Source organism: Coregonus lavaretus, assembly GCF_964263955.1.
Source record: "Coregonus lavaretus genome assembly, chromosome: 6".
Taxonomy (NCBI): Eukaryota; Metazoa; Chordata; class Actinopteri; order Salmoniformes; family Salmonidae; genus Coregonus; species Coregonus lavaretus.
This window is the reverse complement of record NC_139993.1, coordinates 41,231,728-41,253,147: the sequence shown is the minus strand read 5'-3', so window position 1 is coordinate 41,253,147 and position 21,420 is coordinate 41,231,728. Positions and strand designations below refer to the sequence as shown.

Below are 21,420 nucleotides of genomic sequence, written 5' to 3'. Positions count from 1 at the left end.
AAGAGTTTCCTTTCTGTCAGATGGCCTTTGTCATCTAGTGTGAAGAAAAGGTACACCAGGCAACACATTGACTGAGACACACTTGTACGCCCACAGACAAATGGAATCAGAGATCAGACCAGATAATCATCTCTGTGGCCTTCTTCTCTTCTCTTGGTTTCATTTCAGGGGGTTGATGACTCAATGGGACCTACAGAGACAGAATGAATGTAATAGATGAATGTATTGATTACAATAATGATTGGTTTGTGGAAATGCCATGTCTTTAACTGGAAGTATCTGGAAAGAAACAGCAGGGCAAAAAGCTGCAATATCCTCATTAGTTGAGGAAGTTGACTTTTACTGTATTTCAAACTATGATTTCCACATGTACAAACACCAAAATAAAGATTCCTTTAGATAACCTTCTGTGATGACAAATGTGTGCTTTATCACAGACAGTCACAATCACCAACAAGGTGATATCTTGCAGATCCTTTTGAGTTACAGTAAGGGGTGGGCTTTAAATCAATCACATTTTCTGCCCCCCCCCCCCCCCCTACAAAAAAAACCAAAGCATAAAAAATAAACTTTGTTAAATCATTTATGGGGCACAAACTGCAATTTACCGCAGTCAGGGTTGAGATGCGGGTTTTATTGAATCCCTGCCCATGTCTTTATTGTAGGATATTATGTAGTGTAGATGTGTGCCCTGTGTTGATATGTGTACTCTGTCAGTCAATATATATTTTATTTTCTTATTTTATGAAATTATTTCATTAATTTATTTTACATTTAATTTTGATGAAGAAAAATATTAGTTTATTCTGGTCTCCATTAGCAATGTCTTGTGATGGAGCGCGCGGCTAATTTCCTGAACGACCAGGCCAGAGTAGCAGATTGCAGAATAGAAACCCTCCCCAATTCCACTTTGTGTTTATATATTTTTTTGAATACTTATACTATAGAGGGAAAACTGTCAACCCTATCCAAAGTGCAGGACCAAAGAGAAATAATGTATGCTTTTGTGAGGTTCTTGGAAGACGATATGTGCTATGCTTTACCTGCTTCAAATGTGAAAGATTTTAGACCTCTGCACAAAACAGATTTTGATAATCAGGTGTATCTGGTTCTCAGAACAGAAGAGAATGGTGCAGGCCAGCCGGGCAAAGCACAGATTCTTGCCCTTGCAGGTAAGTTAGCTTCATGGTCTCTTTGTTTTACTGTATTGAAATAGTTAAAATGTTTGAAGTGAGATTAGACAGATCATAGAGAATAAGATAACATACCTTTTCAGTCGGCTGTCAAAAACACTGTCTAACTTACCTAGCTAGCTATCAAGCTAACAATGTTCTCGTAAGGATGCTATTGCTAACGTTACCTAGCTAGCAAGTTTACAGACGTTTGGTTTTTTTCAGGGTGGCATATTTGCTCTCTTATCACATATTTACATATGAAAGCTATAGAGTTCTTGCTGACATTGTTTTTAGCTAACGTGGCTAGCTAGCTAAACTAGCTAATGTATAGCTAGTTATGTGACATCAACGTTAGCTAATGTTAGCTTAGCCAGCCACTCGCACATCTAGCTTGTTTACTAACATTGGATACGTTATCTAGCAATACACAACACCTCGATATGGTAGTTAGCTAGCTACATGATGTGATGACTGTCACTGTCAGTCGACCTTTGCTAGCTAACTCGGACAACGTCAAGCTAGATGCATACAAGTTAGCTAGCTAGCAATTATGTTTCCACGTCACCGGTTATATCAAAAACGTTTCCCCCTAGCTACACATATGAGTGTAACGTTTTGTTCATACTTGCATCGTGTAACAGAGCAGCCACACGTAGCTAGCTCAGCTTTGAACCATCCATAACTAGGGTAGTATTTAGCTAGATTATTAATAATCCTCGTGTTTGAACAGTCCCTGGGTTTAAATGTCTAAATGATCTCAGTTCCCTGCCTAATGTCAGTTGAGTGTCCATTAGCTAGGTTTGTTGTTGTTTGAGATTGTCGGACTGTAGCTAGGTAACCCAAAAAGATTTCACCGTCTCACTGCAGAATTAGACATTCATCCAAGTTATCCAAACGTTTAAAAAAAAATCGAAGTTGCTTGAAACGTAAAATTTCGAAGTGTTATTGTTGCTCTAGCTTTCCATTTATCCAAACTTAAAATGTTAAGTTAGGTTTAGGCACTCATTCAGAATGGATAAGGTTTGGGATAGGGTTAAAACTGAAAATAAAAAACTGTGTAAAAAAACTGTGTCCAGGACTGTGATCCCAACCTGGTTTTACACCCATCCACCACCCCAGTCCACAACAAACCCAAGCATACTTGATGGTAATAGCGCTCACTTTTGAAGACATTTCCCAACATCCTCAGGTCATGGATAGGCGTCCAATTTTAACATCAATCTTGAACAACCTGGCTGAGCTAACCTTATGCCTTTCTTGGTTCACACTGGATAGCTAGCTATTAGCTAGGTATGGAGCAAGATAGCTGCCAAAAGGTTGAACGTACGTATTGTTAGATTGTAAGAAAATCCATACGTGAAACTTAAAAGTTAAATTAGACCAGTAAATGTACACACCCTATCTTATGACTATGAATGAACATTTACACGTTCAATTCTTACTTTACGTCTCCCTTTACTTGGTTACAGATCGTTTTTATGCGTACAAACGTCAGTAATGTGGCATCTGCAAAGGACATGAACCGAACGTAGCTAGTCGAAGTTAGCTAGTCAATCAAGCAACTCTAGCCCAGACGTTAGAGATTCTTTGCAGCTTCCGGTTTCATTTCCAAAATAAAAGTCTAGAGCTTGTTTTAGAACTGCATTCGAAAATGACATTATACCAGTAGATGGCGTGCTATAGGCTTGGGCCTTCAGCAAATTACTTGTGGGAGAATGATAAAGACACAAGAGCCTTGTCTAGAATAACTGCCAGAGCTGCAAAATAAGTAAATATGATTTCCGCTATTTAAATATGCTATGCTGTTGTGTGTTATTTAATGGCCATATAATTGCATAATTTAGTTGTATAGCCGCATGGGGCTACTGTGGTGATCATGTAACCTAATGAATCACACTTTTGGGAGCACGGACTGTATGCCTTTTATTAGGTGTTTTGACTGTTGTATTAGCAAATTCCACTCTGTATGTAGGCTTGTTATAGCCATTTGCATTGCACAACCCCATCACACAGAGGCTATATCCATATCAATAAATGAGACAAAACAAAATATTGATTTAAGTCTTGGCTATAACCTGTCCTGAGTTTAATAGCCAAGGGGTCTCAAATGGTCAAGACTATCTGTAGCCTATTCTTATTGCCAGATCTGTTTTCCCTAACAACCACTGCAAGTGCTTTAACTATTTTGTTTAAAATGTATTTAGAGGCTATATTTAGAGGCCTGTGAGCTAGGGTCTCTTTTTAAGGGGAGCCCTATAATAAAAACAGTTATAAAACACAAATACAGGTTGAAGGCCTATTTATTTTTATTTGGCTAGGCCTAAATTAAACATTGAATTATTAAAGTGATAGGCTGAAGACATTTAGATAATTTTGGTCCTCTGTAGCTCAGCTGGTAGAGCACGGCGCTTGTAACGCCAAGGTAGTGGGTTCGATCCCCGGGACCACCCATACACAAAAATGTATGCACGCACGACTGTAAGTCGCTTTGGATAAAAGCGTCTGCTAAATGGCATATTATTAATATTATATTAAAATAATTTTGAATACACACATGGATTTCAATAAACAAATGGTAGCCATCAAGTAGCCTATAATTTTATATGCCATTGTAGGCTACCATTTGATAAAAAAAACAGTGCATTTGGAAAGTATTCAGACCCCTTGACCTTTTCCACATTTTGTTACGTTACAGCCTTATTCTAAAATTGATTAAATAAAACAAATCTACACACAATACCCCATAATGACAAAGCGAACATAGGTTTTTAGAAATGTTAGCAAATTTAAAAAAATTATTTAAAAAAATGCCTTATTTACATAAGTATTTAGACCCTTTGCTATGAGACTCTAAATTGAGCTCAGATGCATCCTGTTTCCGTTGATCATCCTTGACGTTTCTACAACTTGATTGGAGTCCACCTGTGCTAAATTCAATTGATTGGACATAATTTGAAAGGAACACACCTGTCTATATAAGGTCCCACAGTTGACAGTGCATGTCAGAGCAAAAATCAAGCCATGAGGTGGAAGGAATTGTCTGTAGAGCTCAGAGACAGGATTGTGTCGAGGCACATATCTGGGGAAGGGTACCAAAACATTTCTGCAGCATTGAAGGTCCCCAAGAACACAGTGGCCTCCATCATTCATAAATTGAAGAAGTTAGGAACCACCAAGACTTCCTAGAGCTGGCCGCCCGGCCAAACTGAGCAATCGGGGGAGAAGGCCCTTGGTCAGGGAGGTGACCAAGAACCCGATGGTCACTCTGACAGAGCTCTAGAGTTCCTTTGTGGAGATGGGAGAACCTTCCAGAAGGACAACCATCTCTGCAGCACTCCACCAAACAGGCCTTTATGGTAGAGGGGCTAGACGGAAGCCGCCCCTCAGTAAAAGGCACATGACAGCCCTCTTGCAGTTTGCCAAAAGGCACCTAAAGACTCTCAGACCATGATAAACAAGATTCTCTGGTCTGATAAAACCAAGATTGAACTCATTGGCCTGAATGCCAACCTGGTACCATTCCTATGGTGAAGCATGGTGGTGGCAGCATCATGCTGTGGACACAGCCAAGACAATGCAGGAGTTGCTTCGGGACAAACCTCAATGTCCTTGAGTGGCCCAGCAAGAGCCCAGACTTGAATCCGATCTAACATCTCTGGAGAGACCTGACAATAGCTGTGCTGCGACGCTCCCCATCCAACCTGACAGAGTTTGAGAGGATCTGCAGAGAAGAATGGGAGAAACTCCCCAAATACAGGTGTGCCAAGCTTGTACCGTCATACCCAAGAAGACTTGAGGCTGTAATCGCTGCCAAAGGTACTTCAACAAAGTACTGAGTAAAGGGTCTGAATACTTATGTAAATGTCATTTCAGTTTGTATTTATTTGATAAATGTGCTAACATTTCTAAACACCTGTTTTCGCTTTGTCATTTTGGGTTATTGTGTGTAGATTGATGAAGAAAAATAACAATTTAATCAATTTTAGAATAAGGCTGTGACGTAACAAGTCAAGGGGTCTGAATACTTTTCCGAATGCACTATACATATGTTGAAATGACTATCACTGGAGTCACTTCAAATCAATGTGTACCACTTGTGTAGCCTACCTGTAGCTGGCAAACCAATTTAATAAATAGCCTATAGCTTAAGTTTATTGTAGTTGTAGCCTGGTGTTATTATGCGATTATTAATGGACATGTTTAGTTAATTACATTGGAAGTTATCAAAGCTATCGCAGTTGCGATCAGTTGTTAGAACTCATTAGATTGATGGTAACAGTAGTCAGATTAGGCTACAGGTTAAAAAAATAGCATATTCAGTTAAAATGTATATTATTAATATTTAATTCAGGGATTGGAATTATGACCCTATCCTCAGTAGCCTATTCTAGCAGGCTATTGGGAAACAAGCATTTCTTACCTCAAAATCACCTCGCTATTTATGTTGTATAAATTAGTCTGTTAATTTGAACTAAGCAAGCTGCTAAATCGTTCAGTTTACATCTTGCCTACATCTTGTCTAGGCTACTGTAGACTATCTGAAATGAGATGTACAGTGGGGGAAAAAAGTATTTAGTCAGCCACCAATTGTGCAAGTTCTCCCACTTAAAAAGATGAGAGAGGCCTGTAATTTTCATCATAGGTACACATCAACTATGACAGACAAATTGAGAATTTTTTTCCAGAAAATCACATTGTAGGATTTTGAATGAATTTATTTGCAAATTATGGTGGAAAATAAGTATTTGGTCACCTACAAACAAGCAAGATTTCTGGCTCTCACAGACCTGTAACTTCTTATTTAAGAGGCTCCTCTGTCCTCCACTCGTTACCTGTATTAATGGCACCTGTTTGAACTTGTTATCAGTATAAAAGACACCTGTCCACAACCTCAAACAGTCACACTCCAAACTCCACTATGGCCAAGACCAAAGAGCTGTCAAAGGACACCAGAAACAAAATTGTAGACCTGCACCAGGCTGGGAAGACTGAATCTGCAATAGGTAAGCAGCTTGGTTTGAAGAAATCAACTGTGGGAGCAATTATTAGGAAATGGAAGACATAGAAGACCACTGATAATCTCCCTCGATCTGGGGCTCCACGCAAGATCTCACCCCGTGGGGTCAAAATGATCACAAGAACGGTGAGCAAAAATCCCAGAACCACACGGGGGGACCTAGTGAATGACCTGCAGAGAGCTGGGACCAAAGTAACAAAGCCTACCATCAGTAACACACTACGCCGCCAGGGACTCAAATCCTGCAGTGCCAGACGTGTCCCCCTGCTTAACCCAGTACATGTCCAGGCCCGTCTGAAGTTTGCTAGAGTGCATTTGGATGATCCAGAAGAGGATTGGGAGAATGTCATATGGTCAGATGAAACCAAAATATAACTTTTTGGTAAAAACTCAACTCGTCGTGTTTGGAGGACAAAGAATGCTGAGTTGCATCCAAAGAACACCATACCTACTGTGAAGCATGGGGGTGGAAACATCATGCTTTGGGGCTGTTTTTCTGCAAAGGGACCAGGACGACTGATCCGTGTAAAGGAAAGAATGAATGGGGCCATGTATGGTGAGATTTTGAGTGAAAACCTCCTTCCATCAGCAAGGGCATTGAAGATGAAACGTGGCTGGGTCTTTCAGCATGACAATGATCCCAAACACACCGCCCGGGCAACGAAGGAGTGGCTTCGTAAGAAGCATTTCAAGGTCCTGGAGTGGCCTACCCAGTCTCCAGATCTCAACACCATAGAACATCTTTGGAGGGAGTTGAAAGTAGTGTTGCCCAGCGACAGCCCCAAAACATCACTGCTCTAGAGGAGATCTGCATGGAGGAATGGGCCAAAATACCAGCAACAGTGTGTGAAAACCTTGTGAAGACTTACAGAAAACGTTTGACCTGTGTCATTGCCAACAAAGGGTATATAACAAAGAATTGAGAAACTTTTGTTATTGACCAAATACTTATTTTCCACCATAATTTGCAAATAAATTCATTAAAAATCCTACAATGTGATTTTCTGGATTTTTTTCTTCTCATTTTGTCTGTCATAGTTGACGTGTACCTATGATGAAAATTACAGGCCTCTCTCATCTTTTTAAGTGGGAGAACTTGCACAATTGGTGGCTGACTAAATACTTTTTTTCCCCACTGTAGGTCTATCAGGCACTATAGGCTACCTGCCTTTATCTAAGCAAACCATTGCAAAATGTAATTACAATCATAAACCCAGATTTTAATCTGTAGTCTATGCCTATTGAAATGACAAGTCGATCTCGCAAATGCGCCATTTATAACGGATTTTAGTCTTAACATCTGGCACATAATAACAGCACCATTTCCAGAAAATAGCCTAAATGTTTGTCCAAGTGTTTCTTGCTCAAAGATTGAGATCCTCTGTCCAGCTTTCATCACTCAAACTCTGCTGTTGGATTTATCTATAGTTATGCACATGCGCAAAGGGGATTTATTTACAATTATAAACCTGGTTCGAGCCCTGAATGCTGATTGGCTAAAAGATGTGGTATATCAGACCATATACCACGGGTATGACAACAAAATTACTTTTTACTGTTCTAATTACGTTGGTAACCAGTTTATAATAGCAATAAGGCACCCCAGGGGTTTGTGGTATACCATTGCTAACGGCTGTATCCAGGCACTCTGCGTTGCCTCATGCATAAGAACAGCCCTTAGCCGTGGTATATTGGCCATATACAGTGAGGGGAAAAAAGTATTTGATCCCCTGCTGATTTTGTACGTTTGCCACTGACAAAGAAATGATCAGTTTATAATTTTAATGGTAGGTTTATTTGAACAGTGAGAGACAGAATAACAACAACAAAATCCAGAAAAACGCATGTCAAAGATGTTATAAATTGATTTGCATTTTAATGAGGGAAATAAGTATTTGACCCCCTCTCAATCAGAAAGATTTCTGTCTCCAAGGTGTGTTTTATGCAGGTAACGAGCTGAGATTAGGAGCACACTCTTAAAGGGAGTGCTCCTAATCTCAGCGTGTTACCTGTATAAAAGACACCTGTCTACAGAAGCAATCAATCAATCAGATTCCAAACTCTCCACCATGGCCAAGACCAAAGAGCTCTCCAAGGATGTCAGGGACAAGATTGTAGACCAACACAAGGCTGGAATGGGCTACAAGACCATCGCCAAGCAGCTTGGTGAGAAGGTGACAACAGTTGGTGCGATTATTCACAAATGGAAGAAACACAAAATAACTGTCAATCTCCCTCGGCCTGGGGCTCCATGCTAGATCTCACCTCGTGGAGTTGCTATGATCATGAGAACGGTGAGGAATCAGCCCAGAACTACACAAGAGGATCTTGTCAATGATATCAAGGCAGCTGGGACCATAGTCACCAAGAAAACAACTGGTAACACACTACACCGTTAAGGACTGAAATCCTGCAGCGCCCGCAAGGCCCCCCTGCTCAAGAAAACACATATACAGGGCCGTCTGAAGTTTGCCAATGAACATCTGAATGATTCAGAGGAGAACTGGGTGAAAGTGTTGTGGTCAGATGAGACCAAAATCGAGCTCTTTGGCATCAACTCAACTCGCCGTGTTTGGAGGAGGAGGAATGCTGCCTATGACCCCAAGAACACCATCCCCACTGTCAAAAATTGAGTTGGAAACATTATGCTTTGGGGGTGTTTTTCTGCTAAGGGGACAGGACAACTTCACCGCTTCAAAGGGACGATGGACAGGGCCATGTACCGTCAAATCTTGGGTGATAACCTCCTTCCCTCAGCCAGGGCATTGAAAATGGGTCGTGGATGGGTGTTCCAGCATGACAATGACCCAAAACACATGGCCAAGGCAACAAAGGAGTGGCTCAAGAAGAAGCACATTAAGGTTCTGGAGTGGCCTAGCCAGTCTCCAGACCTTAATCCCATAGAAAATCTGTGGAGGGAGCTGAAGGTTCGAGTTGCCAAACATCAGCCTCGAAACCTTAATGACTTGGAGAAGATCTGCAAAGAGGAGTGGAACAAAATCCCTCCTGAGATGTGTGCAAACCTGGTGGCCAACTACAAGAAACGTCTGACCTCTGTGATTGCCAACAAGGGTTTTGCCACCAAGTACTAAGTCATGTTTTGCAGAGGGGTCAAATACTTATTTCCCTCATTAAAATGCAAATCAATTTATAATATTTTTGACATGCGTTTTTCTGGATTTTTGTTGTTGTTGTTCTCTCTCAATGTTCAAATAAACCTACCATTAAAATTATAGACTGATCATGTCTTTGTCAGTGGGCAAACGTACAAAATCAGCAGGGATCAAATACTTTTTTCCCTCACTGTACCATACCCCCTTGTGCCTTATTGCTTAATCATAGCAGTCAATTAGTTAAATCGACATCCATTGATGGAAAATGATCTGTCGAGTTTAATAAGGGCCAATTATCTATACTCTTTTCACATATTCAAATTCCTTTATTACGTCATGTCATAGCTCCCAATAATAATTATTTTTAGGAAAACCTAATTTTGCTTCTAACGTCGTTACAAGTTACTACGATATTTGTTTTTAATTGGCTCGATAACGTTATGGAAAAAGGGTTTCTTGTATAAATATGGCAACTCCTTTCTTGCTGTAAAAAAAGGGCTTGTTTTTAGGCCTTTTGGGTAGGTTTTGAGTGTTCATGGGCTAGAAATTTAGCTAGACCTGGCAAACCTGGGAGTAATAGAGAATGGAGACTTTAACTTGAAAATATGCAGGATGCCTCTTTCCGGTTTCCCTGACTTCCGTTTTTTTTATACTGTGTTATGCTTGTTCGCGTAGCAATCCTCACAGGCCGTTTTTTTTGTTGGTGAGATGAAACTGCCAAAACTCTGAAAGGTATTATTGTATGTCGGAATTGCAACACACGATTTGTTCAAGCCTAAAATGTTAGTCCGTAATCATAACATGATGTTTGTATGTTCACAGATGAAATGTCATGTTTACACATGGCTTTTCTTACGATCCTAACAATTTATATATGGATTTTTTAACGATCCTAACGATACGTACGTTCAACCTTTTTGGCAGGTATCTCGTTCCATAGCTAGGTAGCTAGAAAACACATACTTATGTGAAGTTGTCCACAATAAGGATTAGCCTTAATAGTGGAATTTGCGATCACCTTCAAAATAAAGGTTCCTCATTGAAAGTGTTGCAAATGTATACAAATAGAGGAATAATGCATATTTGGACTAGATAATGTTGGATTGTTATATAAATTCTACAAAAGACAATAGTTCATTTAAAAATGTAGTTGAAAAAGAAGATGTAGCTCATATGAAATATCTTGCTGCGTTTTCTAAATGCAGATCTAAAATGGTTCTTATTGTAATTTCTGCTCGGTTAGACTCATTTTGTGCTTCAGTTGCAGTTCTTCACTCAGAATGGCCGTTCGTGAATTGTCATCCATCAACAGACGGCGCTCTGACTGATGTGTAGCAACTTACCTCCTGTACTTTTTCTCTGTGTACCCTACTTACACAGAAATATGATGGCCATGCAGTTTTAGCCAAAAAATACCATACTATTTTCTCCCGAATGTGTTGCACTAATGTATTTTCTGTGAAGGAGAACTATAGTTGCACGCCCCTGATCACTCTATTGAAGCAAAAAAAACACTGTTCACTTTCAATATAAAACGCAGGTGAAATGGTTTAAAACACAGATTATTTTTTGGGGGTCTGTGTTTTGAAAATGCAGATTTCCGAACTCTAACTGTGAATGTATTAGACTTCAGAATTGTATTGGGGGGCATACTTATACACTGCATTACCAGAAGTATGTGGACAACTGCTCATCGAACATTTCATTCCAAAATCATGGGCAATACTTTTATCATTTACCATTTTTATTTAGAATTAATTTTTTCCATTTACCATTTTCAATTAACCATTTTCTATTTTCATTTTACAATTTAATTGTGCCATGAATCATGCGCACTGATATGAAAAAAATATATACATTTATAATTTTCACATACCTATTTAGAATCTAAGCATTTCATTTTCGAACTGGCACTGATCACCCTAATATTTGCCATAACACTCCTTAAAAATTCACTCTGATTTGGAGAAAATTATTTTTTCTCTTATGTAACCTTTATTTTTGTCTGAAGAGTTTATATGTTTGATTTCTGCTGACCCTTAGCTCTATTTTGCAGATAACATTGATGAGTTTGAACATAATATAATTCAAAAGAAGATGAAAATTCCTAAGATGTCGACAAGGAATATGGGAAATTTAGTTGAGAACCACTTTGGGGAGGAACGACTGCCACTGAGACATAAAAAGGTAAGTTCAACTAAGCAAGGTAGTCAAAACTAGTCATAGTTTTCAAACTGTTAGAGCATTTCTATGATTTTGTGCTCAGTGAATTTGATGGTGCGTAAGTAAGCATTTTACTGTTAGTCAACACCTGTTGTTTATGAAGCATGTGACAAATAAAATTTGATTTGAGTGATTCAAAATCTTCTCTAATAATGCTGTTCTCAAGGATTATGACGAATACTGATGGTAATCGCTTTTTATAATATAACGAACTGTTACTATGAGTTTGGACGTTGCCCAATAATCCCCCTGCTATTTGTTTAACCATATGCTGGATGAACACAAATTCAGCACTCTGGACAGCTGCCCTTTAACAGGCAAGTCCTCTGAGCTGCTCATCAAACAACCTCATGACTCCACTCTTCCCAGTGATTTATAGCACATCATATAATTTTGTCAAGCTAGCCCCCCCCACCGCTATGGATATATGGACATCCACTCAACATTTACATTTTAAACTAAATATATACTGAACAAAAATATAAACACAACATAAAGTGTTGGTCCCATGTTTTATGAGCTGAAATAAAAGATCCCAGAAATGTTCCATACGCACAAAAAGCTTATTTCTCAACGCTTTTGTGCACAAATTTGTTTATTTCCCTGTTATTGAGTATTTCTCCTTTGCCAAGATAATCCATCCACCTGACAGTTGTGGCATATCAAGAAGCTGATTAAACATGGTCATTACACAGGTGCACTTTGTGCTGGGGACAATAAAATGCCACTCTAAAATGTTCAGTTTTGTTACACAACACAGATGTCTCAAGTTTTGAGGGAGTGTGCAATTGGCATGCTGACTGCAGGAATGTCCACCAGAACTGTTGCCAGAGAATTGAATGTTCAATTCTTTACTATAAGTCGGCTCCAACGTCGTTATAGAGAATTTGGTATGCCCAACCGGCCTCACAACCGCAGACCACGTGTAACCACGCCAGCCCAGGACCTCCGCATCCGGCTTCTTTACCTGCGGGATCGCCAGAGACCTGCCACCCGGACAGCTGATGAAACTGAGGAGTAGTTCTGTCTGTAATAAAGCCCTTTTATGTGGAAAAAATCATTTTGATTGGCTGGGCCTAGCTCCCCAGTGGGTGGGCCTGGCTCCCAAGTGGGTGGGCCTATACCCGCCCAGGCCCACCCATGGCTGAGCCCCTGCTCAGTCAAGTGAAATCCATAGATTAGGGCCTAATTTATTTATTTAAATTCACTGATTTCCTTATATGAACTGTAACTCAGGAAAATTGTTGCATGTTGCATTTATATTTTTGTTCAGTATATAAATATATAGTCAAAAATTAGTTTTTATTTGACTGAAAATATGACATTTATGACACACCAGATCACTGTTATCACATGAATTGATGATGCAGGCTCCACTTCATTATTATCACAATGATAACCTGCATTAAGTCCTATTTGATTCTACAGGCCCAGACACAGGACAATGGGCGTCCCACAGGAAACTCCTCGAAGAGCCTGGCAGCGGTGGTGGCCCGCCTGGAGAGGAACGCTGTGAGTTCCTGCATAGAGGGAGAGGATGACCTGGAGGAGGACCGGCTGGCTGAGTTGGAAGAAGAAGAGGATGGTGACTCTGGGCCTGAGAAGGCGGTGGTACCGCGGGTTCTGTATGAGGAGCTGGTCCACAGCTACAGGCAGCAGGAGGAAGAGATGAGGAGGCTACAGCAGGAGCTGGAGAGAACCCGCAGGCAGCTGGTCCAACAGGCCAAGAAGCTGAAGGAGTATGGCAACCTGCTGACAGAGGTGAAGGAGCTGCGTGACTTCAACAGGAGGCTGCAGGACGTGCTCCTCATGAGGCTGGGCAGCGGTGAGAGACACACACTCTCCAGTCACCTCTCACTGCAGCCTGCCATGCACGTTTGTTCAGGTTAAGAAAAAACTGTTTTACTAGACTAGTGTCACCCACATTCAGAGTTGTCGAGATGTTTAATCTGTAGGTTTGGGTACTGTTGTATATGCTTTTTAGCAATCAGCTGCACAGTTGATAACAAGTTATGAAATATTTGGTTGTTATCGTTAAAGTCTTTAGTGTGTTTATGTTGTAAAACGTAGTATTTGCTTGATACTACAGCTATTTGGACTTATAGTTTCTAGAGAGAGGGAGAGAGGAAGTGGTGTAATCGGTGAGTTTGCTAAAAACTTAAATATTGTACTGATTGAGAGAGGATCAAGTCTGTATCAGCGCAGCCGATGTCCCCTTATAGCGCGAGCGTACCGTGCCTGCTCCACTTACTCATTGCTAGCTCTAGCCTGTCCTGAGGAACCACTGCACTCACTGGGAGTCTGGGCTGCATCATGTTAGCTCCCCACCCATGCTGCACAGAAGTTAGCACACTTGAATAATGCAACACGGCATGTAGAAATATTGTTATTTACTGTTCGCAAAACTATGTGCATTACAGGCTAGAACACTTTACAATGCAGGAAGATACCAGTAGCTTCCAGCTTTGTAGGCTAACGTTCCTTGCTGGGGCGGTTGTTAAACTTATTTTTTTTCCTTTGGGGAGGGTTGTGTGTTTTTTAAAATTAGATACAGGGGAGGGTAGTGCATTTTTTCCCTGGTTTACATTTTGCAGGTTTTACTATATAATTTATTCCATCCTAGCTACATTTCCTCATCTGCTAGCATGCGCCTTCCCTATCAAGGTGTTTTGGTACTTCCCTTTTGCACTATGCTTTTCCGCGTGCTATACCACAGGTCAATATAGTCTACCAGTTTGTCTATCCTGCCCTCTATCCACCATTCATAGTGACAATAGTGGTAGGTGGATCGTTTGTCCAGATCTGCAATAGGCTAACTTAAATCATTCAAAGCTGCACCAGTTTAGATTTTTTTATTCCACAAGAACATAGAGGAATAGCTGATAGGCAGCAGAGAGGCCAGGTGCCTCATTGCGAATGGAAGAACAGTGAAGACATGAGACACGCAGCTCATAGAGCTCCCTGATTGATCTTGTTTAAGGACAATACAATTATCCTACCTAGACTAGCCTACAACACCACAATGCAATGAATAATTGTATTACTGTTTTCAAGGTAGCACAAAATTCTACTTTAGGCTGTAAACTGCAGTGAAAATGTCATTTTATTAACGGCGCAAAAGCCCTGTGATTTCCATTCATTCCTTTTGAATCAGTTGTGGTTATACTCTCGACAGTTTATAAGGTTTAGAAAGGCACAGTAGCACGCCAGTCTGGCTGTATTCTTACAGTAGCACGCCAGTCTGGCTGTATTTTTACAGTAGCACGCCAGTCTGGCTATATTTTTACAGTAGCACGCCAGTCTGGCTGTATTTTTACAGTAGCACGCCAGTCTGGCTGTATTTTTACAGTAGCACGCCAGTCTGGCTGTATTTTTACAGTAGCACGCCAGTCTGGCTGTATTTCTACAGTAGAACGCCAGTCTGGCTGTATTTTTACAGTAGCACGCCAGTCTGGCTGTATTTTTACAGTAGCAAGCCAGTCTGGCTGTATTTTTACTTCTGATACTGAGATGCGCTGTCTGTTGCGGATCATTATTCTCCCAATAATGTGGCCACATAGGTCTATGCTCCCAGTAGGCCCAGTTATTCAGGAACACTTAATGTGCGCTCTGCCTCCTCTCTGATCCGAGAGGCTATTCCTCACGTACCTAGAACTTAACACTTCAATATAGCCAAGATATTTGTCATTTAACTTTTTGTCATTACCTTTTATGTGTGGCATAAACTCAACCAGTCACAATGTTTTTTGGGGGTTTTTTTATACCCATTTTGCTCCCCATTTTTGTGATATCCAATTGGTAGTTACAGTCTTGTCCCATCACTGCAACTCCCGTACGGACTTGGGAGAGGCGAAGGTCGAGAGCCATGTGTCCTCCGAAACACGACCCTGCCAAGCCGCACTGCTTCTTGACACACTGCTCGCTTAACCCGTAAGCCAGCCACACCAATATGTCAGAGGAAACACTGTACAACTGGTGACCGTGTCAGCGTGTATGCGCCCGGCTCGCCACAGGAGTCGCTAGAGAGGGACAATTTGTAGCATATATTTTATGTAAATATAGAATCAAAATGTAGAAAATCTGATTTCCCCCTAGCAGATCATTGTCAGCATTGTTAATTAATTTGTATTTTTTTTGTACAGTAAGTGGAGGGTCATGTGAAAATATTTGTAACGTTGGGGAGGGGGAGCATTTTTTTTACTAAACCGTGAGTTGGACCCTCCCCAGTAAATTTTGAACTGTCACTAACATCAATTTACTACCCTAGTACCTTGTTTGTGATACCATAACGCAAAAAAAGGCTGATTTCAAAGTTGTCACCAAGAATCATGTCATTGCCAAGAACGTTATTCATTCACTTTGTCTCCCTCACCTCGCGTATCTTCTCTCTCTCACTGAGTACGGTTACATGCACACAATAATGCGATAATTGTGGATAGTCAGATTAATAGAATAGTTTGATTAAAATGTTTACATGCTTTGCAAGAAGAATGAATTCCCTAATAATCCTGTTTACATGGACACATCTGAAATCAGGCACCTGATGGCACTCTGATAAATGCAGAAAATTGCCAATCAAAATAAACGTTCTACCACAACGGCCATGTTATTTTTGGGAAGCATATTTGATTCTGAGTTCGGACATATGAAGTTTGTATGTGAAAACGATTTCTAAGACGCATACATTGTTGTTCCGAACTTACTTCACTAGCGCTAAAGAGGAAAGTTCGCTCGGCTGGTCCTAGCACATGCGCAGATTAAATACACCGCTGGAACACCGATTTAAGGTGTTTATATGTCCTAATAATTCAAAAGATTACTCAGAAAACCAGCCGTTTTAATCAGCGGATGCTTGCTTTGATTTTGACTTTACGCCGATTTAAAATAAGCAGAGTAAGGGGTGTTTACATGACTATTGCATAATCTGCCTACTACTATAATCACTTTAATATCGAATTATAACTGTGCATGTAAATGTACTTATTGTGTGAGTGAATTATGTCATTAGGTCTTAAAGAGACAGCGCACACTTTTATAAAAGAAGAGTTTGCTTCTTCAATGCAAATGTTGTTGATCAGTGCAATAAAATAACTCCCAAAATGAAGGGAAACATTGTTTTTCATCTAGCCCCATGAAATCAGCCAAAAGAAGCTCCATAATTCAATGCATGCACACACTCCTATTGAATATGCATTCACCTGTATTGTGAATAGGCCTAGGCTACATCTTTATTTACTCAGTTTATCAATAGAGATTTAACATTCAAATAAATGATTACCATTATGTAGTCAGAGTGGTAAAAACAAAGTCAAATTGATTATATAATTGATTGTATAAACGGACATAGGTCAGGTCATTATCGGTGCACAGACGCGAAAAATTGCTGGTGCCATCAACTGAAAACGTATGTAGCACCAGTAGTGCCACCAGTGGAAAAAGTTAGTTCTAGAACCTTGAGACTACTGTAGTGTAGAAGTGCAGGCCTCAAGCCAGTCCCATGGCCAGCTCCATGTGTTTTGCATTGGTATGATATGGGAGCAAGGCGGTCTAATGGACGGGCTAGAGATTATACTGGCAAGGGTGCTTTCGGGTCAGGAATGTATTGCGCTGACCAATATTAAAACTCATCAGCTACATTAGCGCTTAGTGTGGCCAACCATCAAGCCTACTGGGTTAAAATAACCCAACAGTCTCGAGGCACAGTGAAGCATTGCTGCAGGCGCCGATCCAAAGCTAAGACTAGAACTCCCTAACCACATGCTGCTGTGGTTGAGTCAAGGCCTCTGCCAGTGTTCTAGGCTTGTTGTTATCTGAGAGACTAACAACACTACACAATGTGCCTAGAGATATACATCTCAACATTACTTTTGATTTTGCACCTTATACAGAGCCTATGCATGACAATGGCACTCAGACAATCAAAGTGGAGGTGGTGGAGCCCATCATTGAGCCACAGGAAGTGTGCAGAGAAGAGGCCAATACCAGCTCCAGCCACTCCCCCTCCCCAAGAACAGTCTACACTTGTAATGATGGCAAGGTGAGTCTCACCGCCCCCGATCTCACCCCCTCTCTTTCTTCCTCGCTGTGGTCGCTTTGATGGGGAGGAAGCATTCTATTTTCCCTTACACATGAACTTGGGAACTTGCATTGCACTAGCCTTCACCTCTCCTTGAGGGTAAACAAGGCTGAGATGATTGTCCGTATAGCTTAGGCATCAGCACTGTTTATTGCCCTGATAGTGGTTGCAGGGCTATACACGTAGTAATTCTGCCTGCTTCACATGACAGGGGGGGGATTTGTGTTACAAGCAGAGAGCCTCTCAATTCAAGCGTGAAGAACAAAAGCAAATTAGAACTCTCACACGTTGCCCGCTATTAATTATTTCTACCAGAGGAATTGAAGTGACTGACAGGTAGCCCAAGAAAGAAAAAAGAGAAAGGGCTCCTCTAAGTTAAGAGCAGTGGAAAGCTTGTCTGCTGGCCAGGGGCCTAAAGCACATTAGCTGCAAAGGGAAAAGCCTTTGGATGCCAGCCTAAAGACTTCTCAGTGATAAAGGCAGGGCGGCACACATGGCGCTCTCTGCATAAGCTCATCTTTAACTCAGGGCAGGCCTGTCAATCCGCTTGTAGAGTTGTTTGGTGCAGACTTACGCAACATACCGCTCTGTGGTTCTATGCCAGTATAAATACTCAGTGCAAGTCATCCAGGCTGGAAACCACTGCCCCTTACTTATTTATGTAGCTGCTGAAGCATGACTCTTTGATTTCTAATTTGGGCTGAATAGTTGTGGGATGGGCTGCTTTGCTGCTGTTGGTTATAGTCCAGTGTGGTCACAGGTCTGAGTGTAGGTGACCCTCACTACATATCTGTGCTGTGTTCCTGCAGGTGCACCTGGGCGGGGGCATCTGGGTGCAGGAAGAGAAGTGGCATCAGCTACAGAGGACACAGGGAGACTCCAAGTTCACCAAGAACCTGGCCGTCATGATCTGGGGCACTGAGACGCTCAAGAATAGGAGTGTCACTGGCGTGGCCACCAAAAAGAAGAAAGATGCCCTTCCCAAGCCCCCCCTCTCCCCAAGCAAGCTGAAAATAGTCAGAGGTAAAACTGTGTAGGCCTGCTTTCAGATGTTTTAGGCACTGTTTGCAACTCACAAAGTTTGGAAATATCTCTTAATTTTGGGGGATGAGTAATGCACACTTATTTCCTTTTATTTTTTTACAGAGTGTCTATATGACAGAGTGTCTCAAGAAACGGCAGACAGCGCAGAGATCACACAAAGATTGTCCAAAGTGAACAAATACATCTGTGAAAAAATTATGGATATCAACAAATCCATCAAGAACGAGGAGAGGCGGGAATCGAAGCTGCTCATTAGACAAACTGTCAAGAAGGAGAATTTCACCTACGATGGCATGTAGTGTCATAAAGTTGTCACCATACTGTACCTCTCATTTTCTGGTGGGTAGGATCATGTGTGCCAGCACTAGAGATTCTCAGTGGGCGCCCAATGCCCTAAACAATCCTTCAGCTGTAAGACAGCTTTACCTGCCAGTCAATGCAGTGAGTGGTTGAGCGCTTTGGTATGAGTCATATGAACTGGTGTGAGTATTTTTCTAGGCTTTAAGTAGGACCGGGTGGACATGGGTTTTAGAGATGTTTTTGTGTGGAGAGATTCTTAAAGCAATCTGGTTGTTAGAGAATGCAGTCGCGCTCAAATCAAATGTTCTGTGTCAGAACATGACATTGAGTCCTAATATTCTTAGTGATTTCCCTTGAAAAATAAGTATTCTGATTGTAAGAAGATATTCTGGAATAATCATGCTAGTGTGTGTGTGGTGGTAGAAAGGTTAGCCATGATGAAGGCCTTAGTGTAGAGGTCTCTGTGTGCTATTGGTACTTAACGTGTCGTGGGGGGGATGTAAAGATCCACTTTTACAACAAGGTCTTAATTGATAGAGGCCACCTTGCACAGATATTCTGTTGTCCTAGAGATTATTGCTGTGTATCTTCCATGGAAATATGCCATTTGGATTTCCATAGTATAGAGCGCCAATTTACATTAACAGTTTTGTAAAGAGGTTTATCATTGTTTCAGTGTGGTGCTTGTCCACATCAGACTGGGAAGATACAGTATGTTATTTTCTGGATACTGGTTTACAGTATTTATCTATCCTACTTGAGAGATCCAACTTTAGATTTGATTTTACATAAATGTGATTGTGGTAGTTATCTTTATTCAAACTGTCCTGCAGATCATTAAATTGTTTTGGAGTTGTGGTACAAGAGTTTAAGCCCAGAAAGGCCTTAGGATATGGCAATTATTGGGGACTGTCCTCAAGTTTTCTAGTAAGCTGTGATTGTAAAGTAAAGCTGATATAGCTTTAAACTGCACTTTGGTGTCTGAATGTGAAAAGTTGCCAGATACTGTGTTTGGCTGTGGGTAAAGCTGTCTGCAGCTGTCAGTGTTATGCTAGATCCCCGTGGGCTTGGATAAAGCAGACTTCCTGCTCTCTCACAGCCCTCTTCTTTGAGGCACACCACTTGGAATGAAATAAGGTATAGTGACAACTTCCAATGACATGCCATCAGAACTTTTCAAATGTCTTTGTTTTTCCCCAAACGGCTTGTCTGGCTGTCTGCAATCTGGAATAAAACGCTGCAGATTGAATTCTCAACTGTGACCATGTGGCTAACTGTGAATCACCTGCAGGTCTGCCTGGCAAGCCTTTTTTTCTCCTCACTTTCTATTTTTGTTTTTGTGTCTGTCTATGGTTTTTCTTTATAGTTCTTACTGTTCGGTCAACCTTTTGTTAAGCTACCATATGTGGGGATATTTTAGTGTATATAACTAGTCTTTTTTCACAAATCGTGGATTTTCAGTTTTTAGTCCGATTTACACGTTACCATGTTAAACTCCTGTTGGGTCTATTTTTTTTTGTCTGGTTTGTTATTTGACATTGCAATTCCTTTGTTACCTGGTGAATCTTTTTATGTTTGTTTATTTTCATAATCATTGTTGGCTTTAAGCTTGATATTGTATCCAAATGTAGATCAGAGGCATCTAAAGTCAAAGAAAATAAGTGTCTCATGTGAACTCTGTGAAAAATGAACAAAAGAAACAAGACAAACCACAACACTCTGACATATCTTAAGTTTCCCCTGTTTTAAGGATTGGTCGTATTAGCACATCAATCATTGAATGCACTTTAAATCTCTTGTGACAGATTATCTATTTCCAAAGAAATTGATTTGTTTGCAAAATTGAAAAAAGACAACCAACAATCAATGTATTATAGATTTGAGTTCTGGTTTGTTATTTGTATGAACTGAATATGTGTGAAGAGTGGTCCTTAGTAAGCAATGCTTCTGGAACATACTGCTTTATATTCCCCAGGGTTAGCCTATTCCCTCCGACCTGCCACTCCACAGCCATTAGAATAAGCTTTAGACCTCAAACTAATGTGTAAAACAAAGATGTTTTGTTTTTTAAAAGCAACTTCCTTTATGAGCCAGACAATAGAATTCTACAGAGAGGAACTGCATAATAGTTATTCAAAATGCTAAGCTAATCTTTTCTGCTGCTCTCTTGTCCCGTTGTTTCTATTTTCCAGTTATTCTTACAGTGAGGGAAAAAAGTATTTGATCCCTGCTGATTTTGTACGTTTGCCCACTAACAAAGACATGATCAGTCTATAATTTTAATGGTAGGTTTATTTGAACAGTGAGAGACAGAATAACAACAACAAAATCCAGAAAAACGCATGTCAAAAATGTTATAAATTGATTTGCATTTTAATGAGGGAAATAAGTATTTGACCCCTCTGCAAAACATGACTTAGTACTTGGTGGCAAAACCCTTGTTGGCAATCACAGAGGTCTGACGTTTCTTGT

The 21,420-nt window shown here is 40.7% G+C and overlaps 1 protein-coding gene across 1 annotated transcript; it reads left to right on the top strand.

Moving 5' to 3' along the window:
* The first annotated feature begins 931 nt into the window (after positions 1-931).
* LOC311130488 (BEN domain-containing protein 5-like) lies at positions 932-20,822 on the top strand. The gene is made up of 6 exons (XM_084163237.1): positions 932-1,172; positions 11,362-11,492; positions 12,957-13,353; positions 17,417-17,565; positions 18,414-18,627; positions 18,751-20,822. Exons 1-6 carry the CDS (start codon positions 995-997, stop codon positions 18,945-18,947), a joined length of 1,266 nt encoding a protein of 421 aa, XP_084019363.1. The 5' UTR covers positions 932-994; the 3' UTR covers positions 18,948-20,822.
* Positions 20,823-21,420: the final 598 nt, after the last annotated feature.